Below are 23,911 nucleotides of genomic sequence, written 5' to 3'. Positions count from 1 at the left end.
GTGGAGTTTGCATGTTCTACCCGTGCATGTGTGGGTTTTCTCCGGGTACTCCGGTTTCCTCCCACATTCCAAAAACATGCTAGGTTAATTAGCGACTCCAAATTATCCATAGGTATGAATGTGAGTGTGAATGGTTGTTTGTCTATATGTGCCCTGTGATTGGCTGGCGACCAGTCCAGGGTGTACCCCGCCTCTCGCCCGAAGTCAGCTGGGATAGGCTCCAGCACCCCCGCAACCCTCATGAGGATAAGCGGTAGAAAATGAATGAATGAATACAATACACTCATATGTGACTTTGTCATTATTTGCGCTACGACCCATTTATCATTGCACTAAAATTAATACGTATATCTGCAATATGTCTGCTCCTGCATATGCTCCTGTGCAATACTATGTGTATATTTTGGATATCTTGTATATATCTTGTTAAATTGTCTTTTTTACTCTACTTTTATATACTTGACTTTATATACTTAAAAACTTGACTACTGCACTGAAAGGAGCTCGTTGTACATCTTGTATAATGACAATAAAGGCCATTCCATTCCAAGATAGTAACACTAGCAGCATTTACTGCTTGTGCTTCCTCAAGTCTCCTCTTGGGGGCACCAGAAAACAGCACCAGAAAACAGCACATCACTTTATGCTCTCATTCGCCACTAGGGGCGCTACAGACCAACACCAGCCTCTCCTCTCTTCAGCAGGTGTTGGCATTCAAGATGATTGCAGCTAAATATAGCCACCAAATATCAGCATAACAGAGTATTCAACGGAGTCTCTGCATTATGCTATTTAAAACCACAAGAACACAGACACATCACAACAGGTCAACATTCTTAAACTCTAACCTTTTCACTTTGTTACAGAGAAAGGGGGGAGGCTTTACTTTGGAAGCCCCCCCCCCCCTGTGCTGCAGTGTGGTGGTGAGATTTAGGAGGCACAGATAATCTTGGCTGCGGCGAAACAGCCTCATTATCCGTGGGTGGAAAGGGAAAACACGCTCTGGATGTAGTTGCTATGACACAAGTTTCCCTGACACCTACTCAAGCCAACACTGGCTTCCCCTGCATGTTCCTCGTCGACTTAGGCTTTTGACGCAGTGCCACGGTGTCTCTTTTGCAGAAAGAATCGGAAAACAGCAAAATGTTTAATACTGTATGTGTGGTGCTGCTGAGCGTGAGTCGGAGTGGAATACATTGCTCTTGTATAACACAGTGTCTTGTAATGACGTCACAGCACTCTCTAGAACAACATGTACCTGAGGAGTTTTTGCATTTGACGTTTTTTGGGGTGGTTGGTGACTTTGTAGGCGAGGCTTCTGGGTCGGCATCATCACTTTGGTTTTGATCATTGTCACTTTCTTCTCGCACGGAGAGATCTGCATCATAGGATGATGATGAAGTCAGTAAAGTTATGGGTTTACTGTGATGGTGCTTTTTTTTTTTTTTTACCTTGTTTACACGCGGAGGTGTCCTCTATTTTGTCTTTCTTGTCCTCGCCCTCGTCTGGTATTTTGCTGGTAATGGGGCTGGACACGTAGAGTTTGTTGATGTCCAAGGTGGTCTTGCTAAAGGGGGACATGGACGAGTACATGCTTGCATAGCCATTGGAGGAGCAACTCAGGGCAGCCAGGTCGAGAGCTTTGCCCCCGGTGATGATGGGGATGTTGAGGGACAGCTTGCGTCGTCGGTTTGGGGATGAGTTCTTAGCAATGGCCAGCGGTGGAGGGGAGGAGAACTTTCGGCTGGCCCTTGGGGAGCTGGGTGGCTCTCCGTACAGGAGTTTGTTATTCTGGCTGCTTGCGAAGAACAACTCCAGGGACCTGCATCACGGCCACATATACGTATGCATTTCACTGGAAGAGCTTTGCTAAATACACATCCCTGCTAAATAATATATGCAAATTCAGTCTATTTGCAGCCGTGTCTGGTTGATTCAGAGCAACATACAGTGCAGGCTGCAGTGTTGCATAAAAAAAAAAACCTCTCCCACTCTCTGCCACCCTCCTGGCGGCCTCATGGGTTCCCATAAATAGCACAGTGAATGATAGTGCGCATGGCCGCTGCTGACACAAGCAGTCGAGTGTAGGTGTCTTACTGTGACATGACAAGTGCCATGAGGGTAGGGGGGGGGGGGGCAAGAAGAGGGGTGCATATACTGCACGGTCTGGGAATGTGGTGGTGGTGGAGGTTGAGCTGCAGCTGATCTTAACCCCTGCAGCAGCCCCCACCGCCTCTGGCTTGCAGAGAGCGGACTTAGCCCCACCGCAACGCTCCATCAATATTTCACACCACCGAGCTTTTGCTACAACGAGAGGAGATAGAGGGATTGGGAGGGAGGCGAGGGTGGGGTCCTGCAGCAGCTAGGTTGGTTGCCATAGTGCGACGGAAGACCAGTTGAGGCACTCCCAGGGAGGCGGGGGAGACTGGACCCCAATTATTGTCTTTGAACACACTGATGCATCTTGCTTGCTTTCCTTTAAAATAATAACATACTGATCTTTGCTTCATGGCATGATGAATAGCACTTCATAGTAGGTCGTCTCTTGGGTGGGGCACCCCTACTGCTTTTGTACCCTTGAAACTTAGAAACATAACTGTACATTTTTGTACATAATATAAAGTGCACACTGTATGCAAATTGGTATGTTAGGCAAAATAAACCAGACTGTGCTAGTGAGACACACGAGTTGGACTAATGTGATCACATCATAATAAATGGGCATAAAAATTCCACTAAATATAGAGAAACTTTCACTTTGAATGGGGAATTTTGGAATGTTTCAACTTTAAGTAAAGGTACATCACATGGTTACACTTTGGCACTTCAACAGGTCCGAAAAAGAGAAGAAGTATTTATATAATCCAGTGTGCCGCGAGAGCTTATCAGGTGTGCCGCTGGAAATGATCCAATTTCATTATCTTGGTCTTAAAATGATGATATAATTACTGAAAAATAACGTATATAATGTATGTTCATCTATCTATACCAGTGGTTCATAGTGACAGGCAGTCAAGAAGGGGTAGGATTTGATAAGCTTTGCTTCTTCCTGCTCCTTTTCAGACATGTCTAGTAATGAGGTGTTGTGTGTGTGCATGTATGTGTATGTATATATATAGTATATATGTAGATATGTGTGTGTGTATGTATATATATATATATATATATATATATATATAGATATTGTAAGTGTATATGTGAGAAAGAATAATGGAACATAGTATGCATGGCTGAAATAAATTAAGAAAAGAAAGAAATACTGTTCCACTAGATGGAAGAAGGTACACAATTCACCCAATACTGTATACCAACAGTATATTCGTTTTGTGGCATTTTTATTTGGTGGTATGCTGTAATACTTTTTTTTTAATGTATAATATATACCTTGGCATAATAAAGGTTGGGAAACACAGATATAATCCTACCATGTCTTGCTGAAACAGGGAGAAGAGGTAGGATTAAATGATAGGGGTGTCCTGATTGAATATTGATATTGGATATCGGCCTGCATTTGAAATCTCAATATTAGCACTCCAATGCACGCAGTCCATTCCAAGCTCCTCTTCAATACTTCTATCCTGCAGCGGCAGATGTGCCGACCCCAACGGCCCCGTTTCCACCACTGGAACTTAATCAGGAACGTTCCTATTTACTCTGGTAGTTTGAAACAACCGCCCCTGTGTTTTCCACCAAAAGCTATTTATTTCCCGATTTGTAACATTGTTGAAAAAACAATATCGATTGTTCTGATCATATCTACAGCAGAGTATATTCAGATGGATTTTGAGATTTGAGACTCAAAACAACCGAGCTGGTGAAAAAGCTGAAGAAACACACTGTCATGTTTCTATTTGTGTATAAAGTTGGCTTTTGTTATTTACATATATTCTGGTTAGTACTTTGATTATATTTGGTTGCCATTTAAGTTGTTTAATTGCCACTTTAGTTAGTTGTTCATTTAGAAGTCATTTGTTTTGTTCCTAATTTCTCACCAGTTTCTCCTTTTTTTTTGAGGTGATTGGTCAGGGCACAGACATGGAGGCGCGCCCATGTGAGTGCAGGCCAGAGGCTGATCACCTTAATTGGACTCTCCCAAGTGACACCTGGAGGAGGGGGGATTAACTGGGTGGTCGTTCGGGAATCTAAGTTGTTATGTGTACTTGAGTGTTTAAATATATACAGGAATTAAGTGACACTTCAGTGTGGCACTCTTGAAAGACTTGTAATATAAAAGAAGGGTGAATGTAAATAGGGTACCTTTTAGACTTATTGCCTCACCCTCTCATTTGGGAACTATGGTTGGCCCTTCACAGGTAAAAGGGGGCTGGGTGAATTGTTTGGGGAGGCCTGTTGTGTGTGCTGGGGGGGGAATGCTGCTGCACTGTCTTGCGAAATAAACTCGAAGAGCGCACAAGCCCATGTTTGGTGTACATTTCAGCTGCTATGGCTAGTAAGAGGCCATTGTTTTCCAACTGAAAATCTTACAGATGGGTTGACTGAATAATCTAAAGGTTAGAAATGGCCATGTAGCAAATACACAGTAGATTAGAGTTGGTTGGAATCCTCAATACTACTGCTTTTGTACCTTTGACCCTTTTTTTCACGTTTTCTTTTGGCTCTGAAAATGGTACAAATTGTTACCTTGGACCTCAACAATATGGGCTATTAGTTTTTAATACATATACTCTTATATTTTAAAATCTGCTTTAAAGTAAAATACTGTACAGTCAATAACCAAAGTCTGCACTCACCGAGCAGGGATTGCGCTGATTGGCTTCTTGTAAATAGTGATGAGTTTGTCCAGAACCACATCAGCTGTAGTGAACACGCGGTAAGAGTGGAGGAAAGTGTTCAGGAAGTCAATGGAGAGGAAGCGCAGGTCAGTCAGCCTCTCCAGTAGACGTTCCACACTGGCATAGCGGATCTGCAGCACCTTGCAGGAATTCATCATCTTACTGAAGCGGATGTCCACGTCGTCACAGTACAGACTGGAGTCGGATCTGTTCACAAGAATACGGTGGGGACAAGATTTTACCGATGGTGTAATACTATAAAAGAAAGTAGAGTTTCATCCCGATAAAGAAATGTAACTGAATTAAAAATAAAGAAAGAACTAGGAGAATTTTCAGTTTAAATATACAATTGCAGCCATATGATTTGACATTACATGTTATAAGTAATAAAAAAAAAGTATTGCTCTTTGATGATTGACTTTTTTATGATTGTTTTTAGCATCGGAAATCTTATTAAGGGACAAAAATGCTATTTCAATCTCTTGTTTTGAAAAATTGATAAAATTAAAAATTTTTGGTTATACATTAGAAATAAAATTGCGAAAAATGTCCTTTGCTAAATAACTACCAAATACCATAATAACACATAACACACAAATCAAAACAAAAGTAAGCAGATAAAAAAATTTAACAAATGTAAATACGATACTATAAAAAATGTAAGAGAAGAAAATATGTCCTCATTATAAAGTATAGCGTTATGTCAGTTGGAATACATTGTTGTCATTTTATATTTGTATGTATTTCTAATGTGATGTGACCTCATCCATGGCTGTATTATCAACAATACAACAATAATCCTGATTTAAAAAAAAGTCCCAGTTAAATGCATTAAAAATGTAAACAGGAAGTGGCAAACAAACAAAAAAACACATTAAAAAGAAAGTCTGACTTGATCATTTGCGGAACGGTGACTTTGGAGTTGTCCTCAAAGGCATTCATCATGAGGCCATTACAGCGGATGTTGTCAATGCACTGTGAAATACACGCATACGTGAGTAAGCAAGTCCTCATCGACACCGAAGGTGAGAACTTACCTGGCTGATGTCACTGGTCCATGCAGACTTCTCCTGCCTGGACGAAGCCACCAGGATGACGGTAAATGACTGACTGTCTTTGGGCTCCACCACAATCTTGAAGTCCAAATGCTCCATGTCCTGGCCGCCTTTGTCAGATTTGGCTTAGGAAAAAAACAGTTCCTCATAAATTAGCATATACTGTACACACAGTAAAAGCTCAGTCTAGTATGACAGTATGACATGTTATACAGTACAGTATATACACAACAAGCTCTGTATGATTCATGCAAGCTGCAATACTGTAGTGTTGTGATGAAGAATATACTCACACTCATCATCAGTGCCCTCAGGGTCCTCCATAAGAGTGCAGTCTATAAGGGAGACCACTCCATTCTGCAAACAAACACAATGTTCATTTAGTCTCTTCGTGCTCGCCTCATTTGACTCAACATGCTGGAATGCCAGCATGTACTGTAGCCTATATATTACTTGGCGCCTTTTATCTGTTTACATTGTTTCCATAGAGATGGGGTGGATTATTTATTTTTTGTTAGAATCCATGTTTTCTATTCCTTTTTTAAGGTAACTAAATATTCCACGCCCGAGTGGTTAGCGCACAGGCCACACAGTTAGGAGACCCGAGTTCGATTCCACCCTCGGGCATCTCTGTGTGGAGTTTGCATGTTCTCCCCATGCATGCGTGGGATTTCTCCGGGTACTCCGGTTTCCTCCCACATTCCAAAAACATGCTAGGTTAATTGGTGACTCCAAATTGTCCATAGGTATGAATGTGAGTGTGAATGGTTGTTTGTCTATATGTGCCCTGTGATTGGCTGGCGACCAGACCAGGGTGTACCCCGCCTCTCGCCTGAAGACAGCTGGGATAGGCTCCAGCTCACCCGCGACCCTTGTGAAAATTAGTATTATTAAATGAATCAATGAATGAATACATTTTACACTATGTTGTATTTAGGGATCTTTCTCTTTGACTTGCTTTGTACTATTGTTCCCTGTTGGAGAATAATACCACTTCAAATACTGTATAAAGTAAGTCTTTCTATAAAAAAACAATTTTTGATCCCATTATTACTCCTGACATCAAGTGAATCTTTTATCTCAATAATGATAGTCAAATTCTGCTTCTATCAAAAGAAATGCATCATATATTTGTACTTGCATGTTAAAAATAAACATTACCTGTCTGTAATAACATTTTGATAATGGAATGCATTTTAATCAGCACTTCAATCAACAAATGCAGTTTTGAGTGATCCACCAAAAAGTTATAAATAAAAGGAAGAAAAGCTTAGATATTTAAAAAAATAAATTAATATATTTATACAGAAAATGGAAACCGTATTATGGAAAGCAGGAAGTGAACAAATGTAACATTTACTGATTGTAAAAGTACCAGATGGAGGGGTAGGATTTAATAAGCTTTGCTTCTTCCTACTCCTTTTGGACATGTGGAACTGTGAACTGATTATGTGATGCATTCAATTGTAATCTGATGTATGTTCAAATTAAATAAAACCATTACCATTACCATATATTTTTATATTTCAGTAATATATATAGACATTACATATATTTGAATTGAATAACTCAGACAGTGTCATTGCACACTGCACTTTATACAGGTTTTGGGCTTCATTTTCGACCCCCAAAAATCAAACATCAGCTTTAACGTGGAGCAACGTGAGATAGAACCGTCCCACTCTGCTGCACAAATCAAAGTGACATCAAACGTGAACAATGAGCCTCAGTGACAGGGCGCTTCGTGTCCCTCCGGAGGTCATCACCGTCGTGAAAAGCCACACCATCACAGACCCCCTCTGTTTTCCCGTAATGCGCTCCATTCAAGCTCACAAGACGGATACTGCATGAGCGAAGCTGAAGTCAGCAGCTCGAGCCCCACCTTGGTGAGATGAAGCTTTCCCCCAGAACCTCTGGTGCAGATGATTAAATGCTTGGAGAAGAGAAAGCACTGTCTCTCCCCCTCCTTCTTCAAAGACAGAGAGCCCAGTCGCCCACGGGTGATCTTGCCCTTCTCGCTCATCGGTACCTGGATGAGAGAGCCTGACAGTGCAATGGAGACGCGGGAAGAAGAAGAAGGAAGATAGCAGACAGCAGTATGTATAAATGTACATGTATACATATAATGAAACAGTATACAGTGGAACTATCAGGGTTGAACACACTTGGACAAGTGTAGGAAATAATGTAATAGGAATAATATGTTCCTGGGTGGTGGCACGGCGGTCTAGTGGTTAGCGCGCAGACCTCACAGCTAGGAGGACCAGGGTTCGATTCCACCCTCGGCCATCTCTGTGTGGAGTTTGCATGTTCTCCCCGCGCATGCGTGGGTTTTCTCCGGGTACTCCGGTTTCTTACATTCCAAAAACATGCTAGGTTAATTGGTGACTCCAAATTGTCCATAGGTATGAATGTGAGTGTGAATGGTTGTTTGTCTATATGTGCCCTGTGATTGGCTGGCGACCAGTCCAGGGTGAATCCCGCCTCTTGCCCGAAGACAGCTGGGATAGGCTCCAGCACCCCCGCGACCCTTGTGAAAATGAATGAATGAATGAATGTTCCTGGGTCAAAACTGATGTTTAAGAACCCGTACAAGTAACATTTTAACGTAACAACCCGTTTCTGTTGACCAACTAATCAAGTCCCGGTCCACCATGTTCTTAAAGTCAGTCAACATTGACATCTTTTGTACTGTAGTCTCATATTTCACATTTCATGGAAACCGGACAGTGGCTGCAAAGGACTTCCTCCTCAAGAAATTCAGAGCTTTTCTTCCTGGTACTTAAACGCACCACTTTAAGACATATGTATATTTCAAGATGATTTGTATGGAATTCCAAATTGTTGCACCTTTGAGTGCCACAGCATGTCACATTAGATGTATCAGACCCGTACCTACCCCCACCCACCCACCCCGCCCCCTTTGTCATCCATCACAACCTTTTGGGGATGCTTGACATTTTACAGATTAATCATCACTTGGCCCCAGGTAGAACAATCTAATTACATTTAGAAATTAAAGATTCTCCTCGTGGGGATGTTCTCCAGAGACAGAGATAGCGAGAGCTGAATTTAAAAAAAACTACTTTAACCCTCACAGGCCTCAAGTAAAGATGTAAAAGGAATTAGTAGAGGTTGTTACCTTGTCTCACAAAGGTCTGGCTGGTGTCGAGGAGGATCTCACAACCCTCCACAATCATACGCTCAATGGCCAGGTTCTTCCTGATGTTCTCCGTTTCGCTCACCTCGTCATGCATGATTCTGTGATAAAAAAGAAACGTTTTACCTTTTCAGGTAAAAAATTCACCATGTAGGCAAAAGTATTGGGACTCGGTTACACCAACAGAGGAAAAGCAGTGTAGTTGGACCCCACTTTTGCAGCTACAATAACATTTACTCGTCTGTGGGACTTTTTCCTCCATTTGCAGGTTCAAACGTTGGACCTGCTGGCTCAAGCACTCACTGAAATACTTGAAAACAATCACAAAGTACATTCATTCATTCATTCATTCATTTTCTACCGCTTTTCCTCACGAGGGTCGCGGGGGTGCTGGAGCCTATCCCAGCTGTCTTCGGGCGTGAGGCGGGGTACACCCTGGACTGGTCGCCAGCCAATCACAGGGCACATATAGACAAACAACCATTCACACTCACATTCATACCTATGGACAATTTGGAGTCTCCAATTAACCTAGCATGTTCTAACCCACACATGCATGGGGAGAACGTGCAAACTCCACACAGAGATGGCCGAGGGTGGAATTGAACCCTGCATGGTCTCCTAGCTGTGAAGTCTGCGCGCTAACCACTAGACCGCCGTGCTGCCATCACAAAGTACTTTTTTCTCTTTTTGTCTGTGGTTATACAATAATGTGGTTAATTTGTGGTCACGTGATATCTGGTGTGATTTGCAGCAGTCCGTTTTTTTAATTGTGCACGCCCTCATCAATATAAATGATGTGGACTACCACTGATTATTTTTCTGATTCAATACTGAATAAACTTCTGACATCGATACTTTGTTCAAATATATCTAATGTGTCCGGTAACTCAGACTAGTGTATCGTGTGTATACGTAGTGCATAGTTCATAAAATTAAGAATATATAAGTGCATGTGATGCACGGTTTTCAGGGTGAAAGTGATCTTGCAGCTTTTGATCAGCATGGTGGTCTACTATTGCTGGTGGGTTTTGGAGGGGTTTGACTCCTGCGTGTTTAGGAGGACAGCACAGGCTCGGGGGCTGATTTGCCTTGAGGCGGGGGGTGATACCGGTAGCGGCAACTAAAGAAGGAGACCGGGAGCGTGTGTGTTGAGGGTAATGTGGGGCTGTCTGGATCCCACACTGACAGTGATGAATAACTTATCTGCTAGGCTACTGTTTAAGCAGCCATCTTACACGTACTGTTTGGCACTTTTGGGAAAAAAGCATATTTAATTAAAAGTTTCTAAAATCCGTCTGTGTAGCATCTTTATGTGTACTAAATATATAAAATATGAATCAGCCAATCGCAGTGCCTTATATTATGTACACTACCTGGCATCAATTTTGGTGTGACCTGTAGTAGGGATGCTCTGATCAATCAGACTCCAATCATTAATGCCGGCAACACACAATCACAAAAACCGATCACTATTGTAGCCAGCAGCGACAGTCTTGACCAAATTAACATCTTTGGCAGTGTCGCCCTCACGCTACCTTGACAGCTCCTCCAGCTTCGATTTGGCGTAGTCCAGGCTGTTGCGCTCTATGTGCTCATGGGGCGTGTGCGCCAGAAGTTCATGAAGCGTAAGGATGTAGCGGGGTATCTGCAGAAAAACAAACATGGGAGTCGCTATAATTTTATAGATAACGTGTAAACGTGGCACTATGCACACGGCATTACACACACACACACATACACAATCATGCACTCAAATGTGCTAATCAGAAGCGCATCAGAGGTGAGCGTAATTTCTGCTCATCAGCAAAAAATGTATTATCAGCACAGCACAGCCTGCAGCAAAAGCCCCAGCAGAGTGGACTGTCAAAGAAAGTGCATGTCTTGCCAGAAAGGGGGCTTTATTAAAGCTCCAGCTCCAAAAAAAACAACAAAAAACAACAGCATTTTACAGGCATGAAGTACACTACAGGGGCACCAGGAACATAAACAGACGCCCTGCTGTTTAGGTTGCTGATTAGTGAGGCCACCATATGGGACAAAGAGTTGTGGCTCCACATTCATCAGCACACATCAATTTATGATTTATGGTTTATGATTTATGCTGTATGCTTTATGCTTTATGCTTTATGATTTATGATTTATGATTTATGATTTATGATTTATGATTTATGATTTATGATTTATGATTTATGATTTATGATTATTATAACCTTATTTATTATAACCTTATTTATTATAACCTTATTTATTATAACCTTATTTATTCATTCATTCATTTTCTACCGCTTTTTCCTCACGAGGGTCGCAGGGGGTGCTGGAGCCTATCCCAGCTGTTTTCGGGCGAGAGGCGGGGTACACCCTGGACTGGTCGCCAGCCAATCACAGAGCACATATAGACAAACAACCATTCACACTCACATTCATACCTATGGACAATTTGGAGTCGCCAATTAAACTAGCATGTTTTTGGAATGTGGGAGGAAACCGGAATACCCGGAGAAAACCCACGCATGCACGGGGAGAACATGCAAACTCTACACAGAGATGGCCAAGGGTGGAATTGAACCCTGGTCTCCTCGCTGTGAGGTTTGCGCGCTAACCACTAGGCCGCTGTGCTGCCCCCACGCATCACTTTATTATTTAGTATTTAGTATTTAGTATTTAGTATTTAGTATTTAGTATTTAGTATTTAGTATTTAGTATTTAGTATTTAGTATTTAGTATTTAGTATTTAGTATTTAGTATTTAGTATTTAGTATAACCTTATTTATTATAACCTTATTTATTATAACCTTATTTATTATAACCTTATTTATTATAACCTTATTTATTATAACCTTATTTATTATAACCTTATTTATTATTTATTATAACCTTATTTAACATTTAAGTTCTTGTTGGCAAAAGTATTAAAAAAAACTATCGCAAATGTGAAATTTAAAGTCTGGCCAGACTTTCCTTTTTCTCCCCGCATACTAAAAATTGTATGAATGTGAAACAAAATTTTCAGGTATAAAAAATAGTCCAATTGCAGCCAACCAACCACCACCACCATCATAGAACTGACCTGGAACATAGGGTAGGTGAGAAAGGTCTCCAGGGTTCTCTCCTCACAGTCTGGCTTGGCCTCGTACTGCTTCAGCAGCTTATCAAAGTCCCGGTTCTGTTTACAGTGGGCCAGGATCTGTAGGCTGTATTGATGGTTCCTCACAAACTCCTGGTAGATGTTCAACATGGGCAGCAGGATGTCGAACAGGTCGGCTAAATAAACAAAACAAAACATCACTTTATATCACTTTGTAGTGTAAATCAAATGTCATTAAAATCGATGAAAATGTCTTCTTACCCAGCACCAATGTTGGCCAACTGGCTATTCTGGCTTTTAAACCCTGGTAGAAGATCTGATGCAGAAACATGATAGTTTCACTGCAAATAAATAGGAAAAGAAAATGAGCAAATGTCGCAGACATCTAGTGAAGTTGTACTGTATGCAGTGCTGATCCAAACAGGCTGCTTGTTGAGTGTGACCGTGCTCCGGCGAGGGCGTGGGTGGATTTCTATTAGGCCAATGAGGGTGCATCAGGGTGCATGAGTGTGTGATCTGAGTGCCCGATGTTTGTCTGAAGGGATATCTAAATCATAAACATCATACTATACAAATTACAACCCAATAACAGAGAAAAATATTAATGTATTATGAGAAGTCAGTGATTTTGTACTACTTGAGTCTGGTATACCAAATGGTGATTAAACACTATTATAGACAAAAGTATCGGGATTGAGAAGCAAATAAAAGGTTCCAACCTGTTGAGGAATATACTGCTGACGTCGTCATGGGTAATGGGCGGTTTCTTGGAACTGGCGGCCATGCGGAGCGGCCTCAAGAAGTTGTTGACCAGGATGTGCAGCTGCTGCACGTACTCGGCCTCGGAGTCCAACATGCTGAACACCACCTGGTTCCTCTTCCTCATACTCTCTGCGTGTGGTGAGCGGATGTAATCCTGGATGATGGTCTTCCACTTTCTTCTGCAGATCCAGCCTCGCAGGAAGCTCTGGACCTGCAAAAAAAACATTTTTTTTTGCATGAAATGCAGAAAAATAGTACAGATTTTACCTTTTTGATCTTCTTGATTTCAGAGTCATCCTCAGTCGGGGCCGCCGCAGGACTGGCATGGATCTTCTCGTTATCTTTGAGCAGCCCAGCGATCTGTCATGGAGAAATAGTTCATTTTTACACATTTCTCACTTACTGTACAGTCAACACAATAACACTTCCAGCTCCGTATGCATCCATAACATATTTACACTGGTCACTTTATATGATGACAAATGGTCAAATAAGACAAAACAACACACAGATCTGTAATGAACTGTTTGAAGCTAAGTGTCTCCATTTACTTTGTAGCCAGCGAGTGCAGCTAATTGTCATTGCATTTCATGGAAGAGATGCTATAAAAAAAAAAGGAATTCATGCATATTCCCCGCTACTAATTCTATTTCACAGGCGTCACATTTGCACATGAAAGCAAAATGACTATTTGATGTGAAGAATGGCAGCTCTGTTGGAGGCATTGTGCAAAGTGGAGAGCGTTTGTTTTTGCCTGAGCACAGCGCCCCCTGTCACATGCACACACCTTCTTCACTGACATTCCATGCTGAATTTGCATAATAACGTGCTGTTTTAAAGGTAAATTATGAAAAACGGACTTTTTAATTACTTGTATACACATAGTTGGGTCTATAGAGAAAGAAAGTGTTTGTGGTATATTTGGGAAAAACTGTTGATTTTTGTTAATACTTGGGTTGTTTATATTGTTTATTTTTCTATATTGTGTATTTTGTACTGCTTAACTGATTCTGTACTCTTGCTGCTGTGCAATACAAATTTCCCCACTGAGGGACGAATAAAGGCCCATCTTAATCTTAATCTTAATCTTTCTTTACTTCAGCCATTAGCCATACACTAAAAATTAATGTAGCACAATGAGGGCTGACTGCATTGTAAGGGTAATTCTTGAGAGTCTACAATAATACAGTAAAAGCATATTTTATACACTGGTCAAATTATTAGTGTGAGCAGTATACTAATAATAAATAATAATAAAGAGCTATAGCTCTTGCATGAGAAAGGGGTTTTTAAATATGCTGTAATTACTGATAGATGGAGTATTTTAACCGAAGCAGCATAATACAAGTGTGGGCAAATGTTTTCACTCACGGACCGCATTACTTTAAAAAATTTATGGGGAGCCAGACTATATATTTTTCATGTAACAGTCCACGTATCTGTAAAAGTGTGTGTGTTGTGTCCCTTTTTTTCAGGAGCACTTTGTAAACAGCAGATAACATCAAATAACGAAATTGATAAAACAGCTACTTAAACCATCAAAAGGTTGCCATGATGCCAGGTTGCATGTTAAGTTTAAATTAAATACTTTAGAAAGAACAGGCGGGCCGTATTCAAACACTTGGCGGGCCGGAAGTGGCCCCCGGGCCGTAGTTTGCCCACCTCTGATATAATATGTCATAATATGCTCCAGCTAAGCAAATTCTCAAGACCTTTACAACTGTAGTAACTTGTAAAAGTGAAGAAATGAGATGCTTTTTGTACCTCAGATTTCAGCCTCTCAATCTCGATTTCCCCGTCCTCTATCTGTTGTCGAAGTTGCTTAGCAACCATTTTCTCCGTCTCCACAATTTGAAGCAGATGAAGATACTTCTGCATGAGAGTCTCGTGCTCGGTGGCCAAGTTTCTGTAACTGTAAGATGCATTCACGCACACACACACACACACACACACACACACACACACACACACACACACACACAGAGAGAGAGAGAAAGTGGCTTGTCACATTCTAGTGATGAGTGTGTGGAGCTGAAATCACAGCAAAGTCTTGTGAACAAAGGCCGACATAGTAATTGCTGCGTCTGCGCATTTCGCAGACATTTTTTGTTTCCTTTTTGGTTACCTGGCGTGTGATATGGCGGCCACCCATTCATCGCAGTCCTTCACGTCTTCTGTGCGTAATTCGAGCGCCTTTTGGTTTTCGTGGGTGAAGCTGATAGTGAAATAATACTGAAAGAAAAAGGACAACAAAAAGGTGGCATCACAAATTACATTCTTTGAGGGATTATTTGCAGCATTGTCCAAAGTGCAAACAAGGCTTGTTTCTGAATACGGCGTTATGCTTGCAATTCTCATATTCAACACTGGATGATGCTGTTTCGACAACTGATATGGTGCTGACACTACACTATACGTACCCGGAACGCAATGTGCACAACACGTTTAGAAAATGGATGGATGACGTCACCCTGCCGTCTAGGTGTCACTGTTGACATCGGCCAACTTGAAGGCTACCGTTTAGGTCGTTAGCTCTCTAGTTTGCGAGTTAACATGTGCCTCAAGACCCTGCAGTTGCGCAATATGTTGTAAATAAAAAGAGTATAAATGTGACTATAGTCGTGTTTTGCCATGTCTACAGGGCTCTAATAATCTGAAAAATAAAAAATATCTGAAAAAAATAATTTGTCTACCCACCAACTATATGTGGTTTCTTAAGTTTTTATTATTTGCCGTTTTATTATTATTATTATATTTATTTATTACTGGTTGATTGATTTTCTTTATTCTTGATTTGTTTATTTATTTTTCATCTTATTTTGTGCAGAAAAATAAAAATTAAGATATTTGAGAACAGTGGAATGTTTTATCAGGGCTTTTCTTGTAGAAAATCGGAACCAAAGAACTGAAAAAGTTTGTATATTTTTCTGTTTTTAATAAATGTGTTGTTTTTTTTTTAAAACCTGATGCGGCCCAGTCTTGCCCAGACCCTAGCTCCAGTGGCCCCCAGGTAAATTGAGTTTGAGACCCCTGGTGTAGGGTATTGACCCGAATATTGACCCAAAGACGTCCTAATGATAAAGTGAACCCTCTTTTCCAAGATCCATCCATCCATCTTCTATGCCGCTTATCCTCACCCAGCTTTGAGCGAGAGGCGGGGTACACCCTGGACTGGTCGCCAGCCAATCACAAGGCATATATAGACAAACAACCATTCACACTTACATTCATACCTATGGACAATTTGTCGCCAATTAACCTAGCATGTTTTTGGAATGTGTGAAGAAACCGGAGTACTCGGAGAAAACCCACGCATGCACGGGGAGAACATGCAAACTCCACACAGAGATGTGAAGCGGACAATCGAACCCAGGTCTTCCTGATCTCTTGACTGTGTGGCCTACATGCTAACCACTTGTGGGGCCCCTTTTTCAAGATCGTTTTTTGGAAAAAACATGTTAAAAAGACTAAATGTATGTTTCTTACAGATCATGTTTTCCATGTCAGAGAATAAAACAACTGAAGGCTTGCAATTAACTTGTTGTTTTGTTCTTTTTTGACTCTGCTTCATGGATCACCATTATCAACTTAGCCAATTTTGTCTGCATCTCTCCAGGTCAGTATATATATAAAAACATTTATTTCAGTCTTGTAATCGAGGTGAAGAATAACAAAATGGACCACATATGTTTGGACCAAAGCTACCTTCGTCCTGCACTGGTTAGGAGGCAGATTTACAAGCACATGAGGGCCCGGGGAAGCCACATCTTCTCCTCGCCCACTTGTGCAAGGGACGGATGGTTGGATGGATGGAGTGAGGCAAACCTCCTCTATCTCTGTTCCTGGGATGTCTCTCTTTAGTTCCCAAGAGGAAATGCCATAAGACATGGAGGCTGCTGGAGCCACGGCCAATTATGTAACTGTACAATACCTGTTTCCTAGCAACTCCGCTCAATGTGAACAGTCGGGCTGTTGTTGTGTTTTTTTTTTGTGTGTGTGGTGTCACTCCAGTCTTGACGAGCGTGCTTGTTTTTCTTTTACAGTGCATACAGCAACTAATTGGGAATTGCTATGACTGATTTTTTTGATATAAACATCATTCAGAATTGACCGGAGGGACTCGCCTCTGTTGAGGCTCTACGAGGGTCAGCCATGTTTATGACACAACGCTCATCTTAGGCCTCGCAAATATTCAACAGGCGCCTATCAACCTGCGACTGATCGTTATTCACCGCTGACTGCTGCTCCTCCATCTTCACATTCATTGGGTATTCATCCTGATGTCAAAGAAGGATCTATTTCTGGCAGAGAGGCACGCATGTTGCTGTACTTTACCCCCCCCCCCCCCACCTCCCCATCGCTTCCTTCTCACGGTTGCTCTTCGAAAACGGCGTGTGTCTAGTGAGGAGAGGCGATGTCAAACATGCTGTCTGCTCCCTGATTTATATTTACAGCTCAGTCATGCATCTTTAAAATCATTACAGGTACACAAGAGTCAGGAAATGTGTGAAATGAGATGGGCCTGATGTTATCACATGCAAAGTCTCACCTGGTAGGCTGTTGTGGTGAAATCAAGAAAAAACGGATTTGGTTTTTTTTTTGGGGGGGGGGGGGATTTCAAAATAAAAATGTTCAATATTGACATGTAATCATTTAATCATAATTGGTGGTCTACAACTACACTGCATCATAATGACAGCTGTTTCTAACCTTATTTAGCTACATGCAAAATATATATGTTCCATAGAACAACAGCATGAATGGAGTGAGCCCTTTTCTCAGTTATATCGTCTGTGCAGAAGAGTAGAAATTAAATTAATCGGTCCATATGTATGAATGTGAGTGTGAATGGTTGTTTGTCTATATGTGCCCTGTGATTGGCTGGCGACCAGTCCAGGGTCGACCTCGCCTCTCGCCCGAAGACACGTAGGATAGGCTCCAGCATGCCCCTGCGACCTTAGTGAGGACAAGTAGCATGGAAAATAAATGGATATAATAATATTTATATTACAACATACCTATCCCTATTTATAATCACTACATTCATTTTCATGATACAGCAGCTCCATATTGAGTGAATATGAACACATCGCTTTTGTTTTTGCTCCCATCTTTCATACATATATATTAGGGCTGTCCATCGATTAAAACATTTAATCATGATTAATCACATTTTGTCCATGGTTAACTCAGAATTAATCACATTTAATCACAGATAGTAGTTTTTATAGATAGAAGTTAAATAGAAGATCGAATAAGTCGGGAAAATCTCTTTGTTGTTATGAATTTGGTGCAATATAGAATATTATTTTTACTTTTACAATAAAATATTTATTTTACATTCAAAAGTTTTCCACATAAAATAAAACTGCATGCTGTGTATCATCACCTTGATATGCCACATTATCTCAACAAAGAGATGTGGTCAGTAACAAGGATTTATACAAATTTGTGAACAATGTGTGACAGAAATAGTGTACATCGTAAATATTGACATCTGTTCAGCTCAGGTGTTGCTGTTATATTCTTGTTGAGTGTAGTTTGGTGTGCCTTAAGTATCCATTTGTAATATTCTGCCAGTGAATTGCAGTCACTTTGCATAACAACACACAGGCACATGTACAACTGTTTGTTTGCATCCTGATACAAATGAAAGCCATGTTGTGTTCACTTCCAGCGGACTAAGCTCTGTGATTAGTGTTGTTAACTAATTGAACTCATGTCATCTGTGTGCTCATATCATCAGCAAAAATGTGAGACAACACTTCTTCTTTTTTCTAGTTTAGTCCGCCTCTCCCACTGCATCATTCTTTAGGATGCAAATAAGTGTTGCCATGGAAACCTTGAGATCCAGTGCACCCCCCTCACGCACACACACACACACACACACACACACACACACAGTAGGGTAAATATAATGTAGGCATAAATATAATGTAGGCATTACAAAGGTAGAACATGAGGTCTTCAGTAACGCTGCTTATTTTACACTCTACAAATGACATGTGGAAACATTTCATCCTAATCTGACATGCAACTACAGTATTTGTACTTTTACATTCTGCTTCATCAGCATCAGGACAAATATTCTGAGCAGTGACTTTTGAATACATAGTAGAACCTTGGTTAGCATTGTTAATGCTCTAACGAATACAGACATGAATCAAAACGTACAGTAAATCCAATTAATCAGTTCCACAAAGCCAAAAATGTAAGGTCACATCTTCTGTTACCAGAAACATAATCTGGCAACAAGATCGTACGATTGTACGCAAACCGGCGAATGCACATAAACCGGGGCAAAATTGTGGTGTAAATTTTCAACATTAACTGAAAAACACATCGAACAAGGCGGATGCTGAGCAACTTTCCACTGCAAAGCTGCACAGTGGCCTAAATGCATATACACATGGGTTATTTTTACACAATTTGGCGTATCATACACATGAGCCTGCAGATATCTGGCACTAAAAACAAAGGTTTTCAAAAACCTCTGGCCAAAGTGTAGATTTGGAAAACAATCCGGTTATGTGCTTGGGTATCAATGCAAATAACCCGAGTTTTATGTTTCTAAACATCACTGCCTGTAACAAAGTATGCTGCGACGTCATACACGTGATCTGTGTTTACATCAGAAACAACATGGATGCCCTCCAAACTGAGTCGGTTGAAGCTATGGCTCAAGCATTTTTGTTTGCTTGTTTTTGCACACCAAATACTGCTTCAGGTTGAAGAGCATGGCGAAGAAACACTTTTCCAAATGTTACGGTTCTCGCTATTATCCATTGCATTTATATGGTTACATGTGGATGCATTTAAACAAAAAATACAAGGTTATTATGTGGACACCATTTTATGTTGAAATATGCAGTTATACATTTTGTCTTTTTAAAAAAAGAAAGATCTGAGCAGATCTTCATAAAATTTCCTTTCAGGATAAAGCCATTATTAAAGGGACAAATGGCAAATTTTGGCATACCCATACGCTTCAAAACACTGAAGTATCGTGAACACACATGCATTGATGGTGGCAAAATTATCGAGGCCATTGTTATTTATTGTTTGATTATTTAATGAGTTTATTTGTCACAGGCCTACAATACAGTTTTTTTCCTGCATGAGAAATATTATACTTTTTAATCTCAAGAGATCTTGTGCCAAGTCATTAGCGTGTGTATATATATATTATATTATATTTATGTATATATGCTATATATATACATATATATATATATACATATATATATATATACATATATATATAATATGTTATGCCGCTTATCGCTTATCCTCACAAGGGTCATGCTGGAGACTATCCCAGCTGTCTTCAGGCGAGAGGCGGGGTACACACTGGTCACCAGCCAATTACAGAGCACATATAGACAAACAACCATTCACACTCACATTCATATGGACAATTTTTAGTTTTATATATATTATATTATATTCATGTATATATGCTATATATGTATGTATGTATGTGTATGTATGTATATATATACATATATATATACATATATAATATGTTATGCCGCTTATCGCTTATCCTCACAAGGGTCATGCTGGAGCCTATCCCAGCTGTCTTCAGGCGAGAGGCGGGGTACACACTGGTCACCAGCCAATCACAGAGCACATATAGACAAACAACCATTCACACTCACATTCATATGGAAAATTTTTAGTTTTATATATACAGTGAAGAAAATAAGTATTTGAACACCCTGCTATTTTGCTATTTCTCCCACTTAGAAATCATGGAGGGGTCTGAAATTTTCATCGTAGGTGCATGTCCACTGTGAGAGAGATAAACTAAAAAGAAAAATCCAGAAATCACAATGCATGATTTTTTAACAATTTATTTGTGTGATACAGCTGCAAATAAGTATTTGAACACCTGAGAAAATGAATGTTAATATTTGGTACAGTAGCCTTTGTTTGCTATTACAGAGGTCAAACGTTTCCTGTAGTTTTTCACCAGGTTTGCACACACTGCAGGAGGGATCTTGGCCCACTCCTCCACACAGATCTTCTCTAGATCAGTCAGGTTTCTGGGCTGTCGCTGAGAAACACGGAGTTTGAGCTCCCTCCAAAGATTTTCGATTGGGTTCAGGTCTGGAGACTGGCTGGGCCATGCTAGAACCTTGATATGCTTCTTACGGAGCCACTCCTTGGTTTTCCTGGCTGTGTGCTTCGGGTCGTTGTCGTGTTGGAAGACCCAGCCACGACCCATCTTCAATGCTCTGACAGAGGGAAGGAGGTTGTTCCCCAAAATCTCACAATACACGGCCCCAGTCATCCTCTCTTTAATGCAGTGCACTCGTCCTGTCCCATGTGCAGAAAAACACCCCCAAAGCATGATGCTACCACCCCCATGCTTCACAGTAGGGATGGTGTTCTTCGGATTGTACTCTTCATTCTTCTTCCTCCAAACACGCTTATTGGAATTATGACCAAAAAGTTCTATTTTGGTCTCATCTGACCATAAAACTTTCTCCCATGACTCCTCTGTATCATCCAAATGGTCATATGCAAACTTAAGACGGGCCTTGACATGTGCTGGTTTAAGCAGGGGAACCTTTCGTGCCATGCATGATTTCACATCATGACGTCTTAGTGTATTACCTACAGTAACCTTGGAAACGGTGGTCCCAGCTCTTTTCAGGTCATTGACCAAGTCCTGTCGTGTAGTTCTGGGCTGATTCCTCACCTTTCTTAGAATCATTGAGACCCCACGAGGTGATATCTTGCATGGGGCTCCACTCCGATTGAGATTGACCGTCATGTTTAGCTTCTTCCATTTTCTAATGATAGCTCCAACAGTGGACCTTTTTTCACCAAGCTGCTTGGTAATTGCTCCGTAGCCCTTTCCAGCCTTGTGGAGGTGTACAATTTTGTCTCTGGTGTCTTTGGACAGCTCTTTGGTCTTCGCCATGTTACAAGTTAAAGTCTTACTGATTGTATGGGGTGGACAGGTGTCTTTATGCAGCTAACGACCTCAAACAGGTGCATCTGATTCAGGATGATACATGGAGTGCAGGTGGACTTCTAATGGGCAGACTAACAGGTCTTTCAGGGTCAGAATTCTAGATGATACACAGGTGTTCAAATACTTATTTGCAGCTGTATCACACAAATAAATTGTTAAAAAATCATGCATTGTGATTTCTGGATTTTTCTTTTTAGTTTATCTCTCTCACAGTGGACATGCACCTACGATGAAAATTTCAGACCCCTCCATGATTTCTAAGTGGGAGAAATAGCAAAATAGCAGGGTGTTCAAATACTTATTTTCTTCACTGTATATATATATACACACACACACACACACACATATATACATATATATATGTGTGTGTGTATACATAAATGTAATACAGTCTGTATATATTCTGTCCCGTCCATATCTGTAATACGTTCATTTTCTACAGCATCACTTTTCCAATAACCCTGTTCAGGCCTTTTTAATCAAATCACTGCTATGTACTTTAGCCAAAATACCCCTCTTTGACCACACAGTGGCACTGTTGAGCACATAAGTTTTTTTAATCATTAGGTAGATCGCTGCATCCCAAAATATCCCCCAAATGATAAGTTTAAAAACACCCCCACACACACCAAAGTAACCAATCAAATGCAAATCCCTGAAATAACACTTACATCTTAACATTTTATATTTAAAACTTCAGTTTATTAGCATTAAAAATCCACATTAACTGCTGTTTTGCTGCATGTAACTGTACGTGAAGAAGACGACTGCACCAGGCATTGCTGCTGCTGTGATACCACGGGGTGCTAATATTGTTACCTCATCATTAATGCCATGCATGGATTACATAACGTGCAAGACAGCAACCTGCAATCTCGCGCCGCCTTTTTTTTGTGCCTCATATTCAGGTCACCATGCACGCAATAGAGCAAAATAAACCATGCATCTGCAGAATGCAGCGCACGGAGGAACGGAGGGGGGAGTTTAAAGACATTATGAAACGTTTAAAACAACACAACAGTGTTTGTGTGTGTGTGCGCGCACCTGCTTTTCCAAACACTCCTTGGCAGAGAGCGAAGGTTTGGGCGAAGGTGCTCTGTCGCATATGCATCCTTCCAACAGGTACAATCCAGAGGGCCGAGAGCTGGACTCGTTCTCGAAATAAAAGAGCATGTTTTGCAAGAGTGCAAACCACTTTGTGTGCCATTTCGTGTTGTCTGAGCTCTTCTTGCTCAAGCACCCCCTCCTTGTGCCGTCCTTCTTTGCCAAAAGCCCCAGGTAGGTGACATGGCCATCATTTAGCCGTATTCCCTTCTGCATTTTTGGGGGGTGAGGAGACTTTAGCGTGCAGCTTACACGGTCCTTACATCATTTCTTTAAAAAAAAGCAACAAAAAAAAGACACGTCTAAGTCGAAAAGCAGCTGTAACAGCAGCAGAGGCTCAAGTCCAGCATCCTAAAAAGAAGTCCCTGCAGGTCCACATTGTCTACCGGTGGTGACAAGATAGACTAGATGAGGAGGGATGATCCTTGTGTGCTCTCCTGCCGTGGAGAGAAAAAGACGAAGAAAAGATCTCCAGAAAGCGGCGGACTGACTGCTGAGTGAGGCAGAGCTTGGCTCAGGTCACATGACGCATGCTTGGGGAAGCAGATTTCAGAACCTCGGACAGGGACCACTCAACAATATGCTGCAGCAATACTTTAGTCCTCCCCTTTTCACTCTACAATCATTTTAAGAAACTACAATATTGCTTTGGTTTGAAAAATAATCAGTGCAAGTCAAGTGATTGCATACAAGGATATAACAAAATAATATGTATTTATTATTTTTTTAAATACATAATTTTAATACTCAATTATAATTAATATATTCATTCATTTTCTACCGCTTATCCTCAAGAGGGTTGCGGGGATGCTGGAGCCTATCCCAGCTGTCTTCTGGCGAGAGGCGGGGTAAACCCTAGACTGGTCGCCAGCCAATCACAGGGCACATATAGACAAACAACCATTCACACTCACATTCATACCTATGGACAATTTGGAGTCACCAATTAACCTAGCATGTTTT

The 23,911-nt window shown here is 40.9% G+C and overlaps 1 protein-coding gene across 1 annotated transcript in view; it reads right to left on the bottom strand.

Moving 5' to 3' along the window:
* rasgrf1 (Ras protein specific guanine nucleotide releasing factor 1) overlaps positions 1-23,457 on the bottom strand; it is a 30,356-nt gene extending 6,899 nt beyond the window's left edge. The window contains exons 1-16 of the mRNA XM_058076036.2: positions 22,889-23,457; positions 14,984-15,090; positions 14,623-14,770; positions 13,126-13,218; positions 12,816-13,069; positions 12,358-12,437; positions 12,079-12,272; positions 10,547-10,656; positions 8,991-9,109; positions 7,731-7,891; positions 6,142-6,205; positions 5,831-5,973; positions 5,686-5,768; positions 4,752-5,000; positions 1,452-1,822; positions 1,259-1,378 (exon numbers count right to left, since the gene is read on the bottom strand). Of these exons, the coding sequence (XP_057932019.2) occupies positions 1,259-1,378; positions 1,452-1,822; positions 4,752-5,000; positions 5,686-5,768; positions 5,831-5,973; positions 6,142-6,205; positions 7,731-7,891; positions 8,991-9,109; positions 10,547-10,656; positions 12,079-12,272; positions 12,358-12,437; positions 12,816-13,069; positions 13,126-13,218; positions 14,623-14,770; positions 14,984-15,090; positions 22,889-23,164 (2,572 nt within the window). The 5' untranslated portion in view covers positions 23,165-23,457. The remainder of the gene's footprint in view (positions 1-1,258; positions 1,379-1,451; positions 1,823-4,751; positions 5,001-5,685; positions 5,769-5,830; positions 5,974-6,141; positions 6,206-7,730; positions 7,892-8,990; positions 9,110-10,546; positions 10,657-12,078; positions 12,273-12,357; positions 12,438-12,815; positions 13,070-13,125; positions 13,219-14,622; positions 14,771-14,983; positions 15,091-22,888) is intronic.
* Positions 23,458-23,911: the final 454 nt, after the last annotated feature.

The sequence above is a fragment of the Doryrhamphus excisus genome, linkage group LG1 (genome assembly GCF_037039965.1).
Source record: "Doryrhamphus excisus strain RoL-2023G ecotype Guam linkage group LG1, RoL_Dexc_Guam_v1.1, whole genome shotgun sequence".
In the NCBI taxonomy this organism is placed as follows: Eukaryota; Metazoa; Chordata; class Actinopteri; order Syngnathiformes; family Syngnathidae; genus Doryrhamphus; species Doryrhamphus excisus.
This window is presented reverse-complemented; position numbering and strand designations above follow the sequence as displayed.